General features: G+C 40.0%; 4 protein-coding genes across 8 annotated transcripts in view; 2 read left to right on the top strand and 2 right to left on the bottom strand.

Moving 5' to 3' along the window:
* Positions 1–599: 599 nt before the first annotated feature.
* rab9a (RAB9A, member RAS oncogene family) lies at positions 600–3,422 on the top strand. The gene is made up of 3 exons (XM_084362074.1): positions 600–1,013; positions 1,347–1,466; positions 1,692–3,422. Exon 3 carries the CDS (start codon positions 1,731–1,733, stop codon positions 2,337–2,339), a length of 609 nt encoding a protein of 202 aa, XP_084218200.1. The 5' UTR covers positions 600–1,013; positions 1,347–1,466; positions 1,692–1,730; the 3' UTR covers positions 2,340–3,422.
* Positions 3,423–3,625: 203 nt separating this feature from the next.
* On the bottom strand, positions 3,626–5,437 carry trappc2 (trafficking protein particle complex subunit 2). Its single transcript, XM_084362076.1, has 5 exons — positions 5,338–5,437; positions 4,949–5,076; positions 4,625–4,773; positions 3,974–4,055; positions 3,626–3,889 (listed from the first exon to the last, which is right to left on the bottom strand). The coding sequence occupies exons 2-5, from the start codon at positions 5,039–5,041 to the stop codon at positions 3,791–3,793; spliced, it is 423 nt and encodes a 140-aa protein (XP_084218202.1). The 5' UTR covers positions 5,042–5,076; positions 5,338–5,437; the 3' UTR covers positions 3,626–3,790.
* A 113-nt stretch (positions 5,438–5,550) lies between these two features.
* On the top strand, positions 5,551–16,036 carry ofd1 (OFD1 centriole and centriolar satellite protein). 3 transcript variants are annotated; one of them, XM_084362066.1, is made up of 23 exons: positions 5,551–5,655; positions 5,831–5,945; positions 6,038–6,241; positions 6,322–6,390; positions 6,486–6,507; positions 6,589–6,699; positions 6,789–6,925; positions 7,071–7,244; positions 7,367–7,473; positions 7,582–7,701; positions 9,368–9,441; positions 9,528–9,619; positions 9,837–10,026; positions 10,760–10,890; positions 11,738–11,849; positions 12,288–12,977; positions 13,127–13,283; positions 13,392–13,483; positions 14,668–14,796; positions 14,966–15,132; positions 15,228–15,413; positions 15,493–15,563; positions 15,827–16,036. In XM_084362066.1, the coding sequence occupies exons 1-23, from the start codon at positions 5,558–5,560 to the stop codon at positions 15,870–15,872; spliced, it is 3,294 nt and encodes a 1,097-aa protein (XP_084218192.1). In that variant the 5' UTR covers positions 5,551–5,557; the 3' UTR covers positions 15,873–16,036. The 3 variants fall into 3 exon arrangements, with proteins under 3 accessions (XP_084218192.1, XP_084218193.1, XP_084218194.1); XM_084362067.1 differs by having other exon boundaries at positions 6,592–6,699; XM_084362068.1 differs by having other exon boundaries at positions 5,649–5,738.
* Positions 16,037–16,108: 72 nt separating this feature from the next.
* Positions 16,109–21,270, bottom strand: part of gpm6bb (glycoprotein M6Bb) — a 32,541-nt gene continuing 27,379 nt past the window's right edge. For 2 of the 3 annotated variants that reach the window (XM_084361770.1, XM_084361769.1), the window contains exons 6-7: positions 21,098–21,163; positions 16,109–18,863 (exon numbers count right to left, since the gene is read on the bottom strand). In XM_084361770.1, coding sequence (XP_084217896.1) covers positions 18,714–18,863; positions 21,098–21,163 — 216 coding nt within the window. In that variant the 3' untranslated portion in view covers positions 16,109–18,713. Of the gene's footprint in view, positions 18,864–19,278; positions 20,714–21,097; positions 21,164–21,270 lie in introns of those variants that run through there. The other variant, XM_084361771.1, reaches the window with a different exon arrangement.

The following is a 21,270-nucleotide window of genomic DNA, read 5'->3' on the forward strand; positions in this document are numbered from 1 at the left end:
GGGCAGACTTCTTTTGGCAGTACTGTAGTTAATTGGAGTCATGCGTTCTTTATTTAGCAAATTCTTCATCTGTGATGATGTTGCTTTTCTATCTCTCGGGGAACTAAGCTTCATGTATTGATGTTCTGATGGTGCGGTCACTTTGGGTCTGCCTGATCGTGCTTTGGATGCAACCCACCCAGTTTCTGTAAAGCTTTGTAGAGTTACACGCACATTAGAAACCTTGAGTCTTGCCAAAGCCTCATTTGACTTCTGAAATTTCACTTACTTTCTGAATCCTCAAGCTTCCTGATCATTCCCAGGTTTATGCTACAACATTTCCCATGTGGACGTTTGGACACCACTGTAGATATCCATATGTAAAAGGGAAAAAGAGGATTGTTTTTGTCTTGGAAAGATAGTCACTTACCCTTTTTCACAATATGGTATAGTTATGTGGTGCAAAATTCATGTCATACCTTCTGTGGAGATCTCGAGTGATAATGAACAAGTAGCTAGGTGGTAATGTTACTGTATAAACTGTATTTTCGGTGAGGATGACTGGATTTTTGTAGCATATAAAAGCTAAATGTCGCTCTCTGGTGGCTGTGCGTGAACAATACAAATAATGTAGTTAAGCTAGTGCTAGCTAACACCAGCCGACAAAAACATGTCTCGCTTGGTTTAAAAGTAAATATTGAATTCTCTTTTTTTTCTACAAGAACGAGATAATGCGTTTTCTGAATAATACTGAATAAGTTGTAGGAGCCTGAAACGTTACCTCATCTCTCGTTGGTCCTCTCTGCCTGACAAGATCACATGATCCGAGTCTGCCCATGTATCGTTAGCCTGTTTGTTAGCTAGCTAGCCGCGTTAGCACCGAGCCTCAGGAGTTCACCAGGAAACGGTGCGACCTGACGTTATCTCGAGCCACGCCAAGGCGAGGAGCTGTCAAACATTTGCATTAATATCATTTCGGTTGTTTCGTGTGTCCTTTCTCGTCGGCTCTGCAGCGGTCTGGCTTAAACTGCAAGGTACGTGACTAGCAGTGTTGCCTGCAAGTAAACCTGAGCTAGCAAATTTGGTATATTTCATTTGCCTGACTCCAGCTGTTTTCCTTTTTTATGTTACCCTAGCTTAGCTAACACTGTGCTAACTGATAACATACAATGCAGACTCTCTTGCTAGCATGTTACATCTGTTCGTTTAATACTGTGTACATTATATGCCACATCATAGTGCTCACAAAAGGTTTATTGAACGCTTCGTTGCCGTTTATGCTGTATTGAAATGGCGCTTCTCAGCAATAACTGCTGCTCTGGGCCATCTGTTAATCAGGAAACTGAATGTCTGTCACTGTGTTACAGCTGGTTGAACGTTACCTACATGGCTGCTCACATCAACAGTAAGCAGATGAGCATGTGACCAAAGATCAGGGTCTACAGCACATGATCTGGACAAGTGGAGGAGGGCAAAATCAACCAGGGGTGAGACGAAAACAAAACATCCTCCAAAAAATGTGTTCCTGCAGTTAAATTTGAAGTGTTTCTTACTTAGAAGATTTTATTTCAAACTGATATTATGCTGCTATTTTGATTTTCTTAATTACACTGTACACAAGAAGAAAAAAACAGGTTGGATCAGTGAAAAGAAAATGCATACATACAGTACATATAGTAAAATATCTTTTGCGTATTGCATCTCCCCATTAGGTAAATTATTTCAAAGTGGTCGATCAGGAGTGAACAGCCATGACAACAAAGACATCCCTGCTGAAAGTCATCCTGCTGGGTGATGGTGGTGTAGGAAAAAGCTCCCTCATGAATCGTTACGTCACCAACAAGTTCGATGCACACCTTTTCCACACCATCGGCGTGGAGTTCCTCAACAAGGAGCTGGAGGTGGATGGCCACCAGGTGACCCTACAGATCTGGGACACCGCTGGCCAGGAGCGCTTCCGCAGCCTGAGGACTCCTTTCTATCGTGGCTCTGACTGCTGCTTGCTCACCTTCAGCGTAGATGACAACCAGAGTTTTCTTAATTTAGGCAACTGGAAGAAGGAGTTCATCTACTACGCGGACGTCAAGGAGCCAGAGAAGTTCCCATTTGTCGTCTTGGGCAACAAACTGGATGTGACGGAGCGGCAGGTGTCTGCTGAGGAGGCTCAGGAATGGTGCAAAGAGAACGGCGACTACCCCTATTATGAGACCAGTGCCAAGGATGCCACCAATGTAGCGGTGGCCTTTGAGGAGGCAGTGCGCAGGGTGTTGGCATCGGAGGAAAGAACGGACCACCTCATCCCCACAGACACAGTCAAGCTCCACAGAAAGCCTCGCTCTGCTGCTACTTGCTGCTCATAACATCCAGGAGTTATCACTAACATTAATTTGCTGTCATGCCTGTTATGTGATGAGGCTGTAGGTGCACTATGCTGTAGTGACATCTTATTTAAACAAATGACGCTCTATGATTTGTTATACTGTTGAAGGTTTGATAATGCTAGTTGGACTTCTGCTTGAAGAAAAAGCGAGGAAACACTAAATTGAACCCCCGTTAAATTTCAAAATAAACATTAAATCACTGAATGACTCACTCGGTCTGCCATAGTTCAAAAAGTCAGGCTTTGGAGGGGTAACAGGAAAAACAACTGTATTTATGCTGGCCCAAGACTGAATGTGGGAAACTAAAAATATGTCATGACGGAACAGAGGCAGTATTTATCCTCTAAATGGCTGTAACTCTTAAACTGTTTGTAGGTGTTTACAACCTTTGGAGTGTGATTATTATAGGATCTCTGAACCTTACTCCTAAATGTAATCATGCAGATAGGAGTGATGGCCTGTGTTTATATTCAGAAAAACAACTGCATAATTAATTTATACAGCCCATTAACTTTGTTCCTGAGAATTATGAAGTAGCTAAGGCACTACTTTGTGTAACTAACAAATTGAGGCTTGTCGTGATTATTGCACATTTAGTTCTTGTTTGCGCACATTCTGCATAGTGAATAGATAATGGCTATGTGCTGGAAGCACTGAGGGAACAAGATTCCTACAAGAAGATGCATATTAAAGCAAAGATAACATGCATGGCATATGGTGTATTTAAGTTTCTGGAAACTTTTGTATTTTTTAAACTGTTTTTACCTTTTAAAAAAATCACTGAATCATCATTTCCTTTGGGAGAGTGGATGAAATAGAGGATGTGATTGACTGAACCTTTTCTCTCATTATTGAGTTTGTTTTGGATGATGGTTTTGATTTTTAAAGCACTCTGTTTAACTTCTTTTTTTATACTTTCAGTTGAAAGTGTTTCCACACAGCTTAATATTTAAAATGGTGAACCATTCATTTTCATTCAAGTGTCTCTCATTCAGATTTCATTTTTATTCAAAATTGTACTACTGGTGTGCCAAACGATCAATAAACCCCCTGAGAATTGTCGCTTAAGCATGTTTTGTAGTCTGAAAACTTTGAACTAAACTGAACATAACCATTCTGCTGTGCTTTTTAACCACTGCAATTATACTGTATAGTGCCTGATAGTAACACGAAGATCCTGCGTCTTAAAGTCTTGACATTGATAATCAGCATACAGTAATCACAGCCCACCTCATGCAAGAAATCAAGAAACAAGCACCCCAAAATTACATTAGACAAGAACATGTTTTATAGAGAATCCATGTGTTGAATACATTTTTACATTGTGTTAAACAGGAAAAGACAAACACAGACATCAGACAAGGGTGTTAGATAATATATACAACAAACAGACAAGATGCTTTCAAATCTTTCTGCATGTGAAAAAGTGATTAACTCAGGAGATGCTTCTTTCCCAGAAACTGTACTTTCCTCTCAAAAGCTGTGGAACGAATCGGTGCGTTGATTTCATAGAATGGATTCATTGCAAACTGGAGGAGAGAAAAATTATTAAATCAAACAAATAAAATAAAAAAAGTTAACATGTCAAGGTATTCAAATCAAAGACAACTCACCTTAATGTATAAATCGTACACATCATTAAAAAAGTTTTTGATTCCATCTTCTTGTCGCACATCATGCAGCATGATGAATCTTATATGTATGGCAGATAATTAAAGAAAAAGCTATGGCAATCAATGTTTTAAAATATGAATGGTACAGAATAATATCAAACAACTGATCTAAACTTATATGTTAGATAATGACAGTCAGGCTTCATCAGAGTAGTATTTTCATTATTATTTCCTGTTAGCGTAATCTGTATGCCCATGCCCATCACAACCTCCCACAGCCTGAGGTGACATCTTCAAATTGCTTGTTTTGTTCAACCAACAGTCCAAAACAGAATATTTGGCATTTTTGCTTGATAATTGCCTAAACCAGTAAATAAATGTTTAATCAATTATTGAAACTGTTGGTTACATTTCTGTCACTGTGCTATTTGTTTCAGTTATTTCTTATTGATGCATTACTATATCTAAATTACAGACGATCACCTCTATAATTAGACTATTAAAAATAATATTCTAGGCAAGGCATTTATACTTTGTATGTCTGTCACCTCTAATTAGCTGTGATTCAAATGACTGCAGTCAGTAAAGTATTACACACTATGTAGTCTGCAACTAAATATTATGTGAGGAAACTACTGGAATGGAAAAAGGATATGTCCTGCAGTGACGAAGGCAGACACAAACCACTCGTTGAACTTGTCCACAGTTTTGAGGTACATATTGTTGGACAGCCACATGTTCTCATCCACCAGATCCAGGGCTGCGTGTGCAATGAACTGGTTCAGGTGACGATGGTCATCCTGTGGTCAAAGAAACAAATCTCACCAAACAAGATCATTTACTAACAGACATTAGGCCTTACATTAATACAGTTTAGTGTGGTCACGGTTGCATGGATTATATGCCTTGACAGTTATTCTGTTTCCAATTATCCTACTCTTACTGGACAATATATACTACAATGAGCCCTCTTACCTTTGATTCAGGCTTCCCAGCTGGCAAGAACTCCATCTCGAACACCGGGTTGTCTTTATGACCGACCATGACAAAATAAAAACTCCCAGACATCGTTTTCCCCTTCTTCTTAGCAAAGCCAAGCGGTCCTGGAGAAAATTCAAACCAAACGAAATAGGTTGAACGATTGAATCTTCTCAAACATCTGTTAATGACACCCTAATGATTCTGATGCTTCAGGCTAGCAAGCTAACGTTAGCCGCAGTGCTCCACAGACGCTTGGTGTCGTTCAAGTCTTGAGTTATTCTTGTGAAACTACTGTAAACACATTAAAAATATAATGATAATAAGAATGCAACGTAAGTGCATAAAGAAAGAGCATTCGCTTGATAAAACCGAGGTTTGTTTACCTGTCAATTTTGCTTCCTGGAGTGCAGCGAGAGTAGTCGCCGAATGATGACGAAATGCTCAAGAAGAAAAATATTCGTATCAGTTCTGTGCTGTAAAACGGTTAGGTGGCAGATTTTTTTTTTGTTTGGCTTTATATGAAATATTACTGCATTCAAATTATGGTAATTTATGTAGTAAGAATAATAAACAATGTGCTGCTTTTCTCGTTACGTCATAACTATGGGACTCCCGGCACAATCATTTCCGTTGACGAATTTAAATGTTTGGGGTACACCTCCTCGAAAGGGACGCGGAGACGCATTCTGGTCGTTAGGCAGGTAACTACAGAAATTATTGGCTTTTTTTAGATGCTTGTGGTATCAGGCCTTCTGAAGACATTGTCATGCTAGTGTGAGACCAGGTAAAAATATTTAAAAGTTGTTGAAAACTGAGGGTTTGTTCTCTAGCTTGTGATGCTAGCGTTACCGTCTGTTGTTGTGTCTCTTCTGTCAGGACCTACAAAACCACAGTTATGTCCTCGGCCAAGGAAGATGCGTTATCCCCAGATGAGCTGAGGAAACGACTTTATCAACATTTTAAAAGTAAAGGAGTGCTCGATACACTCAAAGTAAGTCATGCTTACTCACCTGTTGATCCTTGTAGCCTCTTACCCACCCGTCAGAGAGAGTTTGGTCCTCATCTCCGTGCTCTCTTCACCAGGCACAGCTGCGGAGTCACCTCATCCAGGAGCTAAAACACCCTCCTTTGACCGGTGGAGATCCAGTTCCCAGACCAGTGCTTGTCAAATCTGAACCCCTTTTGGTCTCAGCCTGCAACAGCATAGTGGCTGATCATCTCCGCACCTCTGGGTATGAGTACACCCTTTCTGTATTCTACCCTGAAAGTGGCCTATGCAAAGACGAGGTGAGCATCAAATGCATTCGTCTAATCTACTGTAACGTGTGTTGCAGATGAAGAATTTAATCTCTGATCTAATTATGCAGGTGTCAGCGAAAGGAGACCTTCTGCAGCTTCTTAGAATTAGTCCTCAATCAGCCCTTTACAGATCCCTGGTAATTAATAATGTGATTTACTTGTAGAGTATTGTTCTCAGCAAAATAAAGTAATGAATAAGTAATAAAAGTGTTGCTATTTCTTTTTTTCACAGTCCTCCAGCAAAGATGACAAAGGTAGCTGCAGCATTATGTTCCCTTTAATATAACTGCTTCTGCCCCCAATGGCTGTGCTTGATGTGTTTTCTCTGTGTATAGCAGGGTTCCTGATCAGCCTTCTAACACAGCTAACCCACCATCATACTCACAGCCTGTGCCGGGATGCTGACACTCAGACAACCAGCATGGCAAATTATGGAGAGTCTCTCGGTATGATAAAACAACGTCTTGAATTGTATTCCTCACATATGTTTCAGTTTTAGTTTTTAATGTTTTTTTGTCTTTTTTTCCTTCCACAGTTGAGAAGATGAAAATGATTGATAAGGAATACGAGAGCTTCAATTACAGTGGGGACAGGTATTTTTCATTCCAATCAAAACTGGCTGCATATAGAAAAGAAATCGAGGCACAGATGCAAGCAGAAATGAACACAAAGGTACATATATTTTTCTACAAAGTTAATGAATCAAAAACTGTACCTGTATCTGCAATAATCAACATTTTAAAAGGTATAAATGCTTGGCATGAAGACTTTACTGCTGGTTATTTGGCCTCTACATTGTGACTTTTGTTTCTTAAAGATGGAATATTTTAAAGATGTTGAAATCGCCAAGGTGAGGATGGAAGAAAAAGCTAAATTTCATAAAGAATTCGACAAGCTGAAGCAAGAGCTGGAAAGGACTTATGAAATGAAGGCAAAGGCGTTGATGGACCGGGAGAAGAATGCCATTGATCGATTACAAAAACAACAAGAGGTAGAAAACTTCTAATATGATGCTTTGCTCTCAACATCACAGTGTTCTTTGGCATAATTTACAATTGCTTTAATTTAAGACAGTGTAATTGATGCTGTCGTTTGTATTTCTGTCTTCCTTAGATTGAAGAAAAAAACATGTATATGCAGAGACAGTCGGTCCTGAAAGAAATTGAAACGCTGCGGAACAGAGAGAACGAGCTGAGGATGAGAATGGAGGCTTTTGAAAAGTAAGCGCTTTTTTTTTTTTTTACCATTCATGTTAGCAAATGGATGCTATGCTCTCTCCTTGTGAGCACTGGTTCATAAAGAACTTTGCTGTGGTCGTATGATGACAGCTCTTGTCAAATTCACGAGGAGAAGGTCAAGACCAGTGAAGATCTGCTGAGGAGGAGAGAACTGGCAGTGAAGACTATGGAGGACACATATGACCAGAGGCTGAAGAATGAACTTTCCAGGTATTTTAACAAATGTCGAATTGTACAGTTTCTTTATGGCTCACATTGTTTGGGGTTAGATATGTTTTCTTTATTTAATATATTCTCCCTATCCTGTTGGTTCACTTTACCCCCACCTCTCTGGACCCACTCTGGACCCACTTTGCCATTGTGTGTCCAGAGGATGTCACTGTTTTGTAGGTTTAAGTAAAATCAGCTTCCTGTGTGACGTACATTGAAAATGTGAAAAGTCTCATAGATTTATTCTACAGCTAAATGTTTTGTTCCAAGTGTCATTAAAGTTGTCAGTGATTCAGTGAGTAACTGGGTATTCTACACATATTTAGACCTCAATGTCCCAAAAGTGACTTGTGTCAAGATGCTTGTCATTTGTTATGACATCAGAAGTATGACTCATAAGATGTTATGACTATGGAGTAACATACAATAAGGGACTTGACTGTCCATTTTATCAAATGATATATTGCGTCTCAGTTTCATTTAGTCTTTTGATGGCAGCTGGTTTGGTTTATTACCCTGCAGCCTCTAATAGAAAAAGGACACATGTATTTTTTTCCACATCAACATCTTTATTCATATTTTCAAATGACTTACAGCAACAAAGAAATGGATAAGTTCTCATCCAGCAAGAGAAACATCAAATTGATTATTGTGCAACATTAAAATTATGCCCTCCCTTACGTGTCAGACATTTGGAAGGTGTTAACAGAGAACAAAAAATAAAACAACAGTCAAAGTTAATAAAAAAATAACTGAATATAATTAAAGTAAATGAAAACCAAATGAGTTTCTTTGCTTTTCCTAAGGGTCCTTTTCATTTTTGGAATATCAACTCAAAAACACACTTTACATGGAACAGAAATACTATGTATCAAAAGCAGTTACTTCAGGCAAATGAAGAGGATGGTTATATTTATACCTCATACACCACATTCAACACATTAATTAGATCCACAGTTATATATATATATATATATATATATATATATCCTAATATAAATTTGTTTCGTTGGACCCAAAATGTATTTGAAGAGTGATTGTATACCTTTTAATAATCAGGGTTCATACGGGTGCTGGAAATCCTTGAAAATGCTTGAACTATGGTGTGGTATTTCAAGTTTTAAAAAAGTGCTTGGATTTTGGATACACTGCTTGAAACGCCTTGAGATTGTAACTTCATAACTTTCAAAGTTAACAACTTTATATTGGCCCAACCAGATTGTAGGATGCAAAGTCTACTTACCAGCAGGCACACAATTTTTATAGTTCATCCTACTGTTGACTGCTATCAGGAAACCTAATGTTTCTTGTTTATGGCACAAACACGTCTAATTTAATAAGATGAAGTCTAATAATTATTTTGAGTGTTTGTGCTCTATCTAATTATGTAAATTACCAAAGTTGTAAGGTGTAAGAAAGCTTTAAAATACCACTTGAAACTGTTTGAAATGGACTGTTAAAGATGTAGAAACCTTAAGTTTCTACATCTGTTTATGGGCAGTTCTTTAATCCAATCAATGAATTTTGGTTAACTGGTCCTCTTCGATGGCAGTAGGGTAATCCCTTTTTGCAAGCAGTAAACAAAGATCCAAGGCCGCACTAGACACATGAATTTTTAAGATATTTTGTGTGTGATTGTTGTTCTTGTGCCTTTTTATAAAATCAGGTATCAGCTCGAGTTGAAGGAGGAGTTCATCAAGAGAACAGCGAAACTAACCGAGAACGAGAACAGAAACAAAAGTGAGTATTTAGATTAATGCAAGGTTTCTGACAGGTTTGCTTTGTCCCATCTTCTGAATTGTGTTTACATTCTTTTTGTTCCTCAGTGGAAACTGCTCGCATCCAAAATGAGTCAGCTGTAATTGATGGGAAATTAGAGGAGCACAGCAGAGCATATTCAGAGCTGAGACGACTGAAGGTAAACAACTTCTTCAAACAATCTTCAGTCACAGCAGTATCAACTTAACCCTCTCCAATAGAAAATAGGCACCATATTGAAGTCCTACTAAATAACTGAACTCCTGTCTTCAGACAAAACTTTCAGTAATATTTGTATGTGGCATAATGTCATTGATAAATTAAGTGTCCAGCTTTCTTTTGCCTGCTCTTTTCATGTCTCTTCCGTCGTCTTCCAGGTTGAGCTTGAGACAGCGCAGCAGCAGATTTCTCTGCTGACTCAACAGAAGGAGCTGTTGAGGGAAAGACTGGAGAACATGAGTGACTACCCCGGCTTGAAAAGAGAGAAAGCAGAGCTGCAGGGCCAGCTGCGGCTGCTGAAGACACAGCTGGAGGAGGCCCAAGAGGAGAACCGGCTTCTCCATGCAGGTGAGGGCCGGCGGCTGTTGCCTGCCTCAGAGGAGTCTTCCTATTAATTTTACCACAAGAGATTAATAGAATCAAGGTTTTCTGCCTGTAATAATATACAGCTGATTTATTATTATTATTGCTTCTAATGTATAAACCTAGAAAACCAGTACCTCTTTTTTAAAAAACTGAGATAAATCCTGTTCCTGTGTTGCATTCAGCGAGAGCTCGAGTGCTCGTTGTGAGCTGTGGGAGATGCAGTGTACTGTGAAGCATTCATGTTAGTCTGTCCCACTGCTTCTGGCTCTGCTGAGTCTTTTTGAATGTGTCTTGCCTGCCAATGTGGGGCCTCTGTGCTGTGTTTGTAGCTCTGCAAACTAAAAAGGAACCAGTGAGGGAACGGGGATGAGAAGTGGAGTGAAGGGGAGCAGAGACAGAGGGCTCCCTTTACCCATGGCACACAGCCAAAATTCACCTCTCTCTAAAATACAGTATTCTTCCTGTTTGAGGATGGGAGCAATGGGCCTCTAACCCTTTTAATAACAAAAGGCAGAAACGTGTGCTGTACTCATGCTGGGCACATCCATACAGCCACAAATCATTAACTGGAGCACTTCAAAATGACATGAATCAGAGCAACTTCCACGTATCACTGGGTGCTTTGTCATCAGATAGCTTACCACTGAAACAGACACTGGACTGACGGGAAGGACGCACTTTAAGATGATGTTTTGACTCTGATAACTCCTCTCAGATTTGGGCAAGCCGTCCAAAGAGCAGCTGGCCTTGCAGACGGAGCTACGGAGGCTGCAGAGCGCCCGCAGGCAGGATGAGGAAGAGTTTGACAACCAGAAACAGGTGCTGCAGGCACAGCTCCAGAGTGAGGTCAGTCACATCAGCACGTCGCTGAATGTGGAAACTCTGCAGTCAGCTTTATTTATTTAGTTTGTTTTCATGAGATTTTGTCCCACTTTGGGGGATTTCTTATAGTGCTGACTGTTAAACTGTATTTTAATCATCGTTGGGATATGAACATGCCAGAGAAACGCATCACAAAAGACTGCCTGAAAGATTGACTATAGTTTTGTCACTGAATATTTCAACTGAATTTAACACTCAGGACAAACCAACAAAACCAAAAACAAAAGGCGAAAAGATTGTTATATTGTTAACTACATGCTGCAATATTAGTGAGTATCTACACTGTAGTTATTGTGTGGTACAGGGCACATATCTTACATCTCTACTTCTTGTAGCAATTCTATTTAGAAATTTAAATACATATATAGTTGTCACATATAGTTTAATGCAATTTTTTTGCAGTTATTTTATATTTTACTAATTGTACTGTATATTTAATTTTTATTTTTCCTTACTCTTATTTCTTATTGTATTTTTTAATAATATTTAATTCAATCTCTCTTTAGTGTGATATTTTTATTCTTGAAGGTGCTACTGTTGCGTACCAATTTACCCTCCGGTATCAATAAAGTATTCCTGATTCTTATCAGCTACCTTCAGATTAATTGGTGTCTTTTTGGTGGTGACTGCGAGGTTAGATAGCACGAAGGAGACAAGAGCTAATATGGGTAATTCAATGTTTGATTAATTACCGCAAATCATCTCATCGCGAAGGCCTATTTTCTTGTATAATTGTGATTTGTCCTCAAATCTGGATTGATCCGTACAATAACTTCTTGTGCGATGTCCTATCGTCTGCTGTTTCCTGCAGGTGGAGCGGTGCGCTCAGCTCGGCGCTCAGTTGATAGAATGTGAGGAGAAGTCGCAGTGGATGATGAACCACATGGAGGACATTAAGATGCAGCTTCGCCAAACTCAACAAGGTACCCCATGACTGGGTGGCGTGCATGTCTGCCACATTGTAGTGTGATTAGTCGATTCCAACCATGTCTGTACGCAGTTATGTATAATACGATCAGTAGTGCATAACTTGTGTAGTAATTATTTCTACTTTTCATAAACTGGCTTCCTTTTTTGGCTCATGTTAACATGGGACCTCAAAAGTCCTCTTTTTTTTCAATGACTGGAAAAACATTTCAGCAAAAACAAGAAAGGAAGGCATGTTTCAGTAGAAGCTAAAAGATCATAGGTGTATATGCATGTAAATAGTTAAATTAGTTGTAGATCCCCTTTTTTTCCCCTTATGTTTGCTCTTTAATGGTGGTTGGTCTTCTGTATTAGTGTTCAACTCTCCTCTTGTTTGCTTTTCCTTTTCTTTCCTCTCTCCCTTTCCTTTGTTGTCATCCATACGATGATGGCAGCTCTTGAAAATGAAGTGCTGCGTAACCCCAAGCCCTCTCTTGTCGATCGCTCGGTGCTGGAGCTGAGCGCTGACAAGCTGGTTCCCCCTGACATCTATGTGGACAGAGCTCTGCTGAGGGCCAGGGTGGGTTATGATGATGTTTGTCAAGCAGGTGGGCCCGTGCGAGGACACAAGCCGCTCTGGAGCGACTCTCCAGACTCCGACATGGAGCTGGTGGCCGAGGCCAAGGCTCGGATCCAGGAGCTGGAGAAGGAAGCTGAGACCTTGGAGGAAGCATACAGGAACTACCAGCAGAGGGCAGTGCGCTCCACCTTTTCACACATGCTTCCCCCGAGACCTCTTTCCCCACAACGAGCACATCCCTCACATCGCCCTGACTCTCCTCTGAGGAAACAAATCTCTCAGCACTCGCGTCACAAATCAAAGGTCTCACACAGACCGCTGTCTCCACAAACTACCAGAACCCCCTCCTCAGCACCTTTTGACTCCAGAAACACCGTACTACCTGCACAACCCAAAGTGACCTTCTCAGAAGAGCAACCCCAGTCCACAGTTTTCACTGACCACAGTCTCCATTCACTGACTGAACCTCTGTTTCTAAGAGATGGAAGCAGCGCTCCATCCAGGCGTCTGTCCTCCACACCGCACTCTTCCTCCAGGAAAAAGCCTCAAAGAGAGATTTCAGAAGGTACTTCAAAAAATGCTTCATCCTGTGAACACACTTCACAAGGGATTAGATGCACCAGCCTCTTTTACCTGTAAATAAATAAACAATGAAATAGTTTCATGTAGAAGCAGTCAGCTTACACCTTGACATGACTCTTTATTCCCTGATAGAAGCAGTTGCTTCGCCGACGGCCTTCCCGGAGCTCTCACCTGATAGACAGCTCCCTCCTGCCCCCCAGGATGAGGTGGAGACCTCAGGTGACTTATTCTCTGAGCTCAGTCCACCTCGGAGTCCTCAGCTCAAGAGCACAGCACGAGACCAGTCCAGGTACCATCTGGCCTCTCTTTTGCAAGGACATGACATCATTTTTTTTTAATACACTTTCAAATGGAGATAGTGAATACTAATGCCCTCATCTCTGCCCTTGTTTGTCAGTCCACCGCAGCTGCAGCCTGTGGTCTCCAGTTTGGAGTCTTCCCCACTGCCGGAGGAAATAAACCTGGAAGATCTTACAGGGATGTTGTCAGGTACTCTGAGCTAGTATTTGTGGGTGTTTTTTCTTTAATGGCCTGCAGCCTTCTTCTTGTTATGTGAGACCCAGCTTTAGATCTTCTCTAGTTATGAATGCAACATGGGGGTGAGATAATACTTTATTCTGGAAAGGCTGTTTGGTCGTGTCATTGTGCTCGACATATAAGAGCAGAATTGTGATCAACAAGGAACTTTTTAATCCGTTGGCACACATCTGTTGCACCACTGTGCATTATATCAGAGGTGCACAAGTGCCAAAGCAGTCTAATTGTGTGAGTTTCATCCGACCATATAAAATAGTATTTTTGAAAAAAATGGGATCATATTAGGGATCAACCGATATATTAATAATTGACCAGGCTGATAATCAGTCTATCTCTCTTTCATATGCGTGCAGAGTCCTTGAAAACACTTGAATTTCACTGTGGTGTTTTCAGGATTTGATCGGATTGGATTTTAGATACAGTGCTTGAAATTGTAACTGCCTTACTTTCATAATAATTATTTAATATTGGCTCAGCCAGCATGTATAGGATGACAAGTCCACTTCCAGACAGGTGACACATTTTTAAACAATAAACACTTTGTCTTTTCCTTGAATTCGTCACAAATCTGTCACAAAACCTCATTTTAGCACGTGTTGCACAATCGATACATAGCAGTCGCAAACATCCAGGCACTCTTTGCTTGAAACGCCACTTGGAGATGTGCTAATAAATTGCACTTAAGGGAGCAACAGTGTGCAGACTCTTTTATGTGTTGCACAATAACGGCAGATTTAATGTGAGGAAGTGAAAGGGTAAATATATGTATACATTTATCTAATTTACCACAGATGTAAGTTGCTAGAAAAGCTTGAAAAGTACTTGAATTTGAATATGGAAAACGTGTAGAAATCTTCAAAGAAACATTATTAAATGTGTTTTTTTGTTTTTTTTTCATTATCATTAATTTAAACAAAATCCCAGTCTCAAAGTGAAGTATATCCGGTATGGAGGATTTTGGATTTTGGAAAGGCTGCTTTTTAATGAGTGTGTGACTGGCCTCCAAAGTGTCCTTTCAGTGGCCCAGCACAATGGTGAAGATGAAGGGCAGCTGATTATGTATTCTGTGCTGGTCCTCTGGCCCTGTTGCATTATGGTGGAGCATAAAAGATCTCTTTGTGCGTGTCTCCCTCCAGAGCCCGGCCACATTCCAGAGCTTCTCCTGGACACTGCCGTCCCTCTCTCTGAGGAGGCCCCTGACGGCCCCGCTGTCCCCCGCCCACCAGACCTCCCAGAAGACCCGGTGGACTTTCAAGGCCAAGCGGGTGAGTCGTTAGTCTCCCCCCCCCCCGTCCCTCTCCCCGTTACTGCCACTTAATCTCGGTTGACCCCAAATAACAAGAATGGCTGCCTTCTACTGTACACCATCAGTCTGACTGTGTGACTCTTATATTATAGACACAAACTGACTGAGTCAACCTGTATGTTTTCTAGAAGTTCCACAAACTTCAGGTGGGGCTGCCAGGAGTGAAGATGAAGAAGAGGATGAGGAGCAGAGGTGGGAGAGAGAGCGAAAGGAAAGACAAGAACGAAGGCAAAGAGAGCAAGACGAAGCCAGGGAGAGGGAGCTGCAAGAGCTTGAAAGACTGGAGAAAGAGATGGTAATGATCATCTTGTACCAAGTTCTTCTAAAACTCCTCTTTCTGAGCTTCCTGATGAAACGAATGTTGACAGTATCTGCTGTATTTCTAACCAGCTTTTGCAAGATGTGGAGGAACCAGGGCAGGAGGAAGAAGACGAAGAAGACAGTGGAATTAAGAAACGAGGAGATGAAGAGCAGAAGCAAGAGAAGGGTAATGACGGGGAGGAGTCTAAAGGTGAAAATCCATTGGAGAAATACATGAAGATGGTCCTGGAAGCAAGAGAAAAGCAGCATGCACAGGTGGATTGAGCACAAGATTCTGTGTGACACAGGTAGAGCTTTGCTTTCATGATGTAACTTTTTTTGTTTTTGTTTTCAGAGTCCTGGGAGAGAAGAAGCAGGACACACAAGCCCAGAGGCCAAGAGTTTGTCTGATGAGAAAGACCACAGGTAACTAAAAGGACACAGAATTGATAGACTGATGAACAGCTTTCCTTACTGTAAGATAGCTAAATAAATATGTAAGCCTACATAATCCTCCAAAAACATTTAATTTCTTCTCTGGTTTCTCATCTCCTGCTCTTGTTGATGTTATTTGTTCTGGAATTATGTTGTCTTAAGGAGGAGTACATTGAGATGTTCTTTGCTATTTTTGGTTTTCTTTTTTCTTTCCCTCATGGCTTTCACTAATTAACTTGATTTTGTTTTCCCAGCATCGCAGCATATTCACCCAAGGATGAAGACGATGATTTCTGGTGAGCTGGTCGAGTGCGAACACAAACTGATGAATTTTTATGAGCCTCTGTGGTTTTCTACTGTTTTAACAAGTGAGGAGCGTTTGTTGTTTATGTTTTAAGAGTTTGCTTTTGAGCTTGTATATTTGACACCATTTTTGTATCAATAAATCACATTGGATTGTTTTATTCTTTTGGATTGACTGTGCACGACCAAACGATATTCCATCGTACAAAAGAAAAAACACCACAACACAGAAGTTTCTTTTTTTGTATTTTTTATTTTCATAAAAACAGTCAACAAGCCAGTTGAGTAATGTCATACAGGGGTTTCCAGTCAGACAGGATGCTGGATTGTTGTCCTCCTGGTGATTGATAGGTAGCCTTTATTCTTTAGTTTTTGGTTCATTCAATAGGAAATGGAACACAAAGACGAGACGAGATGTACATTAGCTTCATGTACACCTGTGGCCATTAGTCCTGCAGAGAACTGCAGGTTTTCCACTGCAGTATCTAACAGATACTGTGTAAAACACTGGAAAGGGAGTCAAATTGTCATCCATACTTTGGCTAAATTTACCATTGAGATTGGCTTATGATTTTATAAATGACTGGTGTTGCAACTAATTGTTATTTGAAAGTTGAATTTAAAGTAAAGTATCAGTAATTCATGAGGAAGCCCTGGACATTCGTAGAAAATACATGTATACTATCAAGCGACAAAACAATATAAGACTCGTATACTTTCGACTTGAATAAAAACCTAAAAAAAAAACAGCTATAACTAATCAGCTACGTAAAAAGGATTAATTTGTATTCAGTTAGAAAAACAAAAAGGAAACAGGCAAACACTGCCTACTACTGATGTCAGCGTACACGACTGTACATCACGTGTGTCACTGCGGAAACAGTTTTTCTTCATGCAACAAAGAAACACATCAAGTTATCCCTGTAACTCAACTAACAGAAATAAAAGATTACATGAGTAATTATGTCAGCATTATGACAATTGCACATTGAAAACAGGTGCAATTATAGAAAATTAAGAACAAAAATGAAGTGGTTTTGATCTTCAAAAATAAGTAAACACTAAAAAATCCTGACATGTAACAAGTTTACATATTTCACACCTTTAAGTTCTTTAGAGCTGTAGGTTTTTTCATTGTGCTGCTACACACACTTGCTTAATAGGATTTTTCAAAATCAAATAAATTTTTGATCATATATTACAACATATGATCGGATATTACAATAGATAAAGGGCTTAAAATCATGAGCTCTTTTTGTTGGCAAGCCTTCATCTCTTTTTTTCTTTCATTTGCATAAATGAAAACAAATGGATCAAAACTTTTAAGATATTAAATACACTGAATATATTTCGGTCTCATTATTGGCAGCAGTCCACATTTAGCAAGCAAGTGATTCTTATGGCATTTATGCATACAAATTAAATCCTATGATACTGTGATGTAGAGGAGCTCCTGGTGTGTGTGTGTGTGTGCTATGCATCTACCATAATACATACTGTGTGTCTCAGGCATCTTTTTTACAATCAAACCATAGTTTTACGAGGGAGAAGTTCCAGTTAAATTGTTACATAGGCTCTAGTGCACATCTGAGGTAGTGTTAATGTAGGCCATGAATGTTCTGAGTGACTTTTAAAGGAGACTTATTATGCTAATTTTCAGGTTCCTTCATTTATTGTGGGTACTACGAAAGTATTACATGCTTTAATGCTCAGAGAACACACCAGTTTTCTGCTGCAGCACTGGATTCACCCACTCTGTTTTACAATAGCTCCTCCTGCGTGTCTTCTCTGATTGGTCAGCTCACACACGCCTGAGCCAGCACCACGAACAACAACAGAGCAGCTGTGCTAAATCAATTCTTGCGTGCCAAACTAGCTGCTAGGCATACATTATGCAAATGTGAGACATGGTGACGTAGTGTGATGTCACAAAGTCACAGGATTAAAGGTGAGGCTACTGATGAGGCGTTTAAGGAGCAGTGTATTCTGTGGGAGAGAGGAGCTTCTGTCGGTGTGGACTTTGACCTTTTTAACTTTCAAAAGCTTTTACATGCAAAAGAACCTGAAGGAAGGGGTAAGAAAATGAAAAAGACATAATAGGTCTCCTTTCAGTAGCTGTATAATGAAAATTAGAACCTAAAACCAATTAATAACACTTGGATTATCACTACAATTAAGATGCAGTTACATACTTGAACTTTTACAACAGAACTGGGTCCACACTACATTTTACCTGTTTCCTTACTGCGAAGTCAAAGCGGAACATCTTGTCACGTGCCACATCATAAATCGCGGCACACTAACTCTGGTTGGTGTAAGGCCTTTCATGTTGTGTGTAATGAATCTGCATTTTTTAAAAATTTTTATATTGAAAAAGAGTAAAATAAACATTCCCTTGTTGAAGACTGGCCACCGCAGCTCAAACAGAAAGACAGAGCAAGCCTGTAAAACAAAACTGACAAGAATAGTGCAATGTCTCAAGCTTTGCCAGCAAATGGCTGGCTATAAAAAAAAAAGGGCCGCTACACGAATATCAGAATTTTTTCCTTTCAGAAAAAAATAGAAAATGAAGAAAAAATAAAAACAGCGTAAATGAAATTTGGAGTAGCAGTTCCAAAACAGAGTTAGTGCAGAAAGCAGCACTGATGCATTAGTTTGTTAGGAGCCTGGTTAGTACTGCACAGCGTCACAGCAGTTGGCAGGTTATTTTAGCTGAGCATTGTCTTGGTCCAGAGGGGCCACAGTGGTTGGCCACAGTGTCTGTGTGTGTTTATGTGTGTACGTGTGTGTGTGTGTGTGTGTGTGTGTGTGTGTGTGGATTCTGAGTGGCTAATATCCTTATGTGTAGGAATTGAGGCATTCCTTTGAGCGTGAGGTGATGTCCTGCAGCTCCCGCTCTTCCTTCATTTTGATGTCTTGGTAGGCATGCATTTGACTGGCATCCTTAAGGTAGGCCCAGTTTGCTGAGAGAATCATGAGGAAGTGGATCTGGAAGAGAAGGGTGAGGTGGATGGCCGGTGAGCATGTCAAAGATGCAAAGCAAGCTACAGGAGTCAGAGCTACATCACAGACATACACAAACATAAAAGTTAAGCTTTTTTAAATAAATAAAAAGGTTTAAAAAAGAAAAATACAATTATTGTAACATCACTGTTACAATTATGACTAATACTGGAGTTATGTTGCTATATCGCTATGCACATTACTACAGAAATGACATTTTTAAGGCGTGAGAATGAGAAGAGAAGGAGTTTGTGCGTGCAAGTTTTACGCAGCTGCAAAAAAGCGTGAGGTTAGTGCGAAGCATGAGATTTAATATTTCGTGAATCTGACCCTGTTCCACATGCAGTTTCCTGCATTACGTCGCTGCTGTAGGACTCATAAGAAATAGACCAAGTAGGGATTCTTTTGTAAACAAAGATTGTTTATTTTATATAGAAAGTAAAAGCTACAGTCTTGAAAAACTTAAGGAGGAAATTAAATATATGAAATATGGAGTATAAGTAACTATAAACAGATCAGAGAATCTGGAAACTTGTAAGCATGCAGGCTCAGTGTTAAGATAAAAACAAATGGCTCTTTAATGGCACTTTGAGAAAGAATAAAGAAACAAAACATCAACTTCACAGCTGAGGCTATACCAGCGCCAGCCCTCATAGAAAAAAAAATACATTTACTCTACTCTAAAATAGGAGAATTTCTTTCTTTATTTTTTTTTTATAAAATACATGAAATTAAAGTGAGGCTTAGGGCCTCATGCAGAAGTTTACCCCTGGTACTGGCCTAACCCTTCATAGCGTGCTGTGCTTGCTAAGTATGTGCAGTTACTTTGAAATCTACAATAAAACACAACTGGTCGCCATAATACTCATCAGCATTATACAGTTGGTGAAAGGTTTTTAGTTTAGTTTAGAAATCTAAAACTTGTGACAAGAAAAGATAATACAGGCTATTCTCTGTGTAACACTTCGTGGTTTCATGGGTCGGCACCAAAATCTTAAGGCTAAGGAAGGAAATCATGAAAATATAAAGGACAAGGCCACTGTTTTTTGCCACTGTAGCTAGTCCTTTTTGTTTTTAGACAAATGTATCGCTAAAATTCATCCTCACCAAAACTGCTTATCTGGCAACCAAAAAGCCTGAGAACACCTTTAATATTTGTCATCGGATGTCCTTATGGACTCATTTCAGAGCTTAATACTGTACATCTACACGGGCTCGGTGCAAAATGGTCTCATTTCCAATTTAGATCATTTTTATCTTACATTTACGTCTCAGTTTCTGCACAAATTCGCATCGCAGCTCCGACTGAAACCGATGCTCGTCCTGTTAATCAAGGTGAGGTGCTGCATGCTAAATACTGTATCTTTCATCTGGAATACTCATGCAGCTGACGTGTCTGTGCAGGTCAAAAATCAGCCTCACACGTTACGAATATAAATAACACTGTTGTGGTAGCTGTGCGCATTTTCTATAAAAATCCCATGGTGACAAATTTCTAAAAGTGAGTGCCAAGGAAAGCAGAACAAACCCAGTCAGCTAAACACCACCCCAATCTGAAGACGACTCTCACCAGGTGTCCTTAGACAAGCAAATATCCCTGGATACCAAATGCTAAAGGAAGCATACAATCAGCTATTTACACTAATCGAGAGATGTTGATTTTTTTTTCTATTCTCGGGTTGATTTTTTTTTTTTTAGTTTGTTTGTTGTCAGTGGCAAGTGTCTCTACTCAGTACAACCTCTTAGAAAACAGTTTAAAACTTAGTGCAGCAGTCTTCTCGACTCTTAAACTTCAAAACAGCAAAGTTATAAGTGGTAGCCATCATGTAGATCAGCTGGTGGAAGAGAACAGAAAAGGTTGTAAGAGAACATGCCGGTGACCTCCTCGCCACGTTAGTGAAGTAACCAATCATTTTTCAAATAAGTTATAAAAAGTCCATCATTTTACAATATTAAACTCATGATTATTATTTCTTTTATGACACACAAAAAGCAAGCCCCAACTACTCTCTCTTCCATCCATCCTAAGCTAAAGAACAGGGCCGTGTGCATTTAAGCAGATGGTAAAACAGCGAATGGAATTGGAGCTGAGAAAAAAGCCTACGTGTAATCTTCCATGTGGGAATGAGAAGAGGAGCACTCGACACAATGATCTGCTGATACACACCGTGCAAAGATGGACTTAAGGGAGAGGATGGAGAGACTGGAGGGAAGCTTACCAGAGCGATCACGGTGGCTCCGGCGCCGGCGCACGCCACGATGTACAGGTGGTAAGACAGGTAGAACTGGAGGAGAGGAAAGCAACGGTGACTATCATTTAGTTAAAAAAAAAAAAAAGTGATGTCTATGTGTGCGTGCCATTTTTATGTATGTGTGGATGGAAGAATCTTAC

Source organism: Pagrus pagrus (genome assembly GCF_965226575.1).
Source record: "Pagrus pagrus genome assembly, chromosome: 9".
NCBI lineage: Eukaryota > Metazoa > Chordata > Actinopteri > Spariformes > Sparidae > Pagrus > Pagrus pagrus.

Coding starts and splice junctions, on each gene's coding strand:
- ofd1 (XM_084362066.1), top strand. CDS start 5,558: ATGGGACTCCCGGCACAATCATTTCCGTTGACGAATTTAAATGTTTGG. Junction 6,391..6,485: donor CAGCCCTTTACAGATCCCTG/GTAATTAATAAT, acceptor TTTTTTTCACAG/TCCTCCAGCAAAGATGACAA. Junction 6,508..6,588: donor CTCCAGCAAAGATGACAAAG/GTAGCTGCAGCA, acceptor CTCTGTGTATAG/CAGGGTTCCTGATCAGCCTT.
- rab9a (XM_084362074.1), top strand. CDS start 1,731: ATGACAACAAAGACATCCCTGCTGAAAGTCATCCTGCTGGGTGATGGT.
- trappc2 (XM_084362076.1), bottom strand. CDS start 5,041: ATGTCTGGGAGTTTTTATTTTGTCATGGTCGGTCATAAAGACAACCCG. Junction 4,774..4,948: donor CTGGGAAGCCTGAATCAAAG/GTAAGAGGGCTC, acceptor CTTTGACCACAG/GATGACCATCGTCACCTGAA. Junction 4,056..4,624: donor TTCGTCACTGCAGGACATAT/CCTTTTTCCATT, acceptor TGCCATACATAT/AAGATTCATCATGCTGCATG.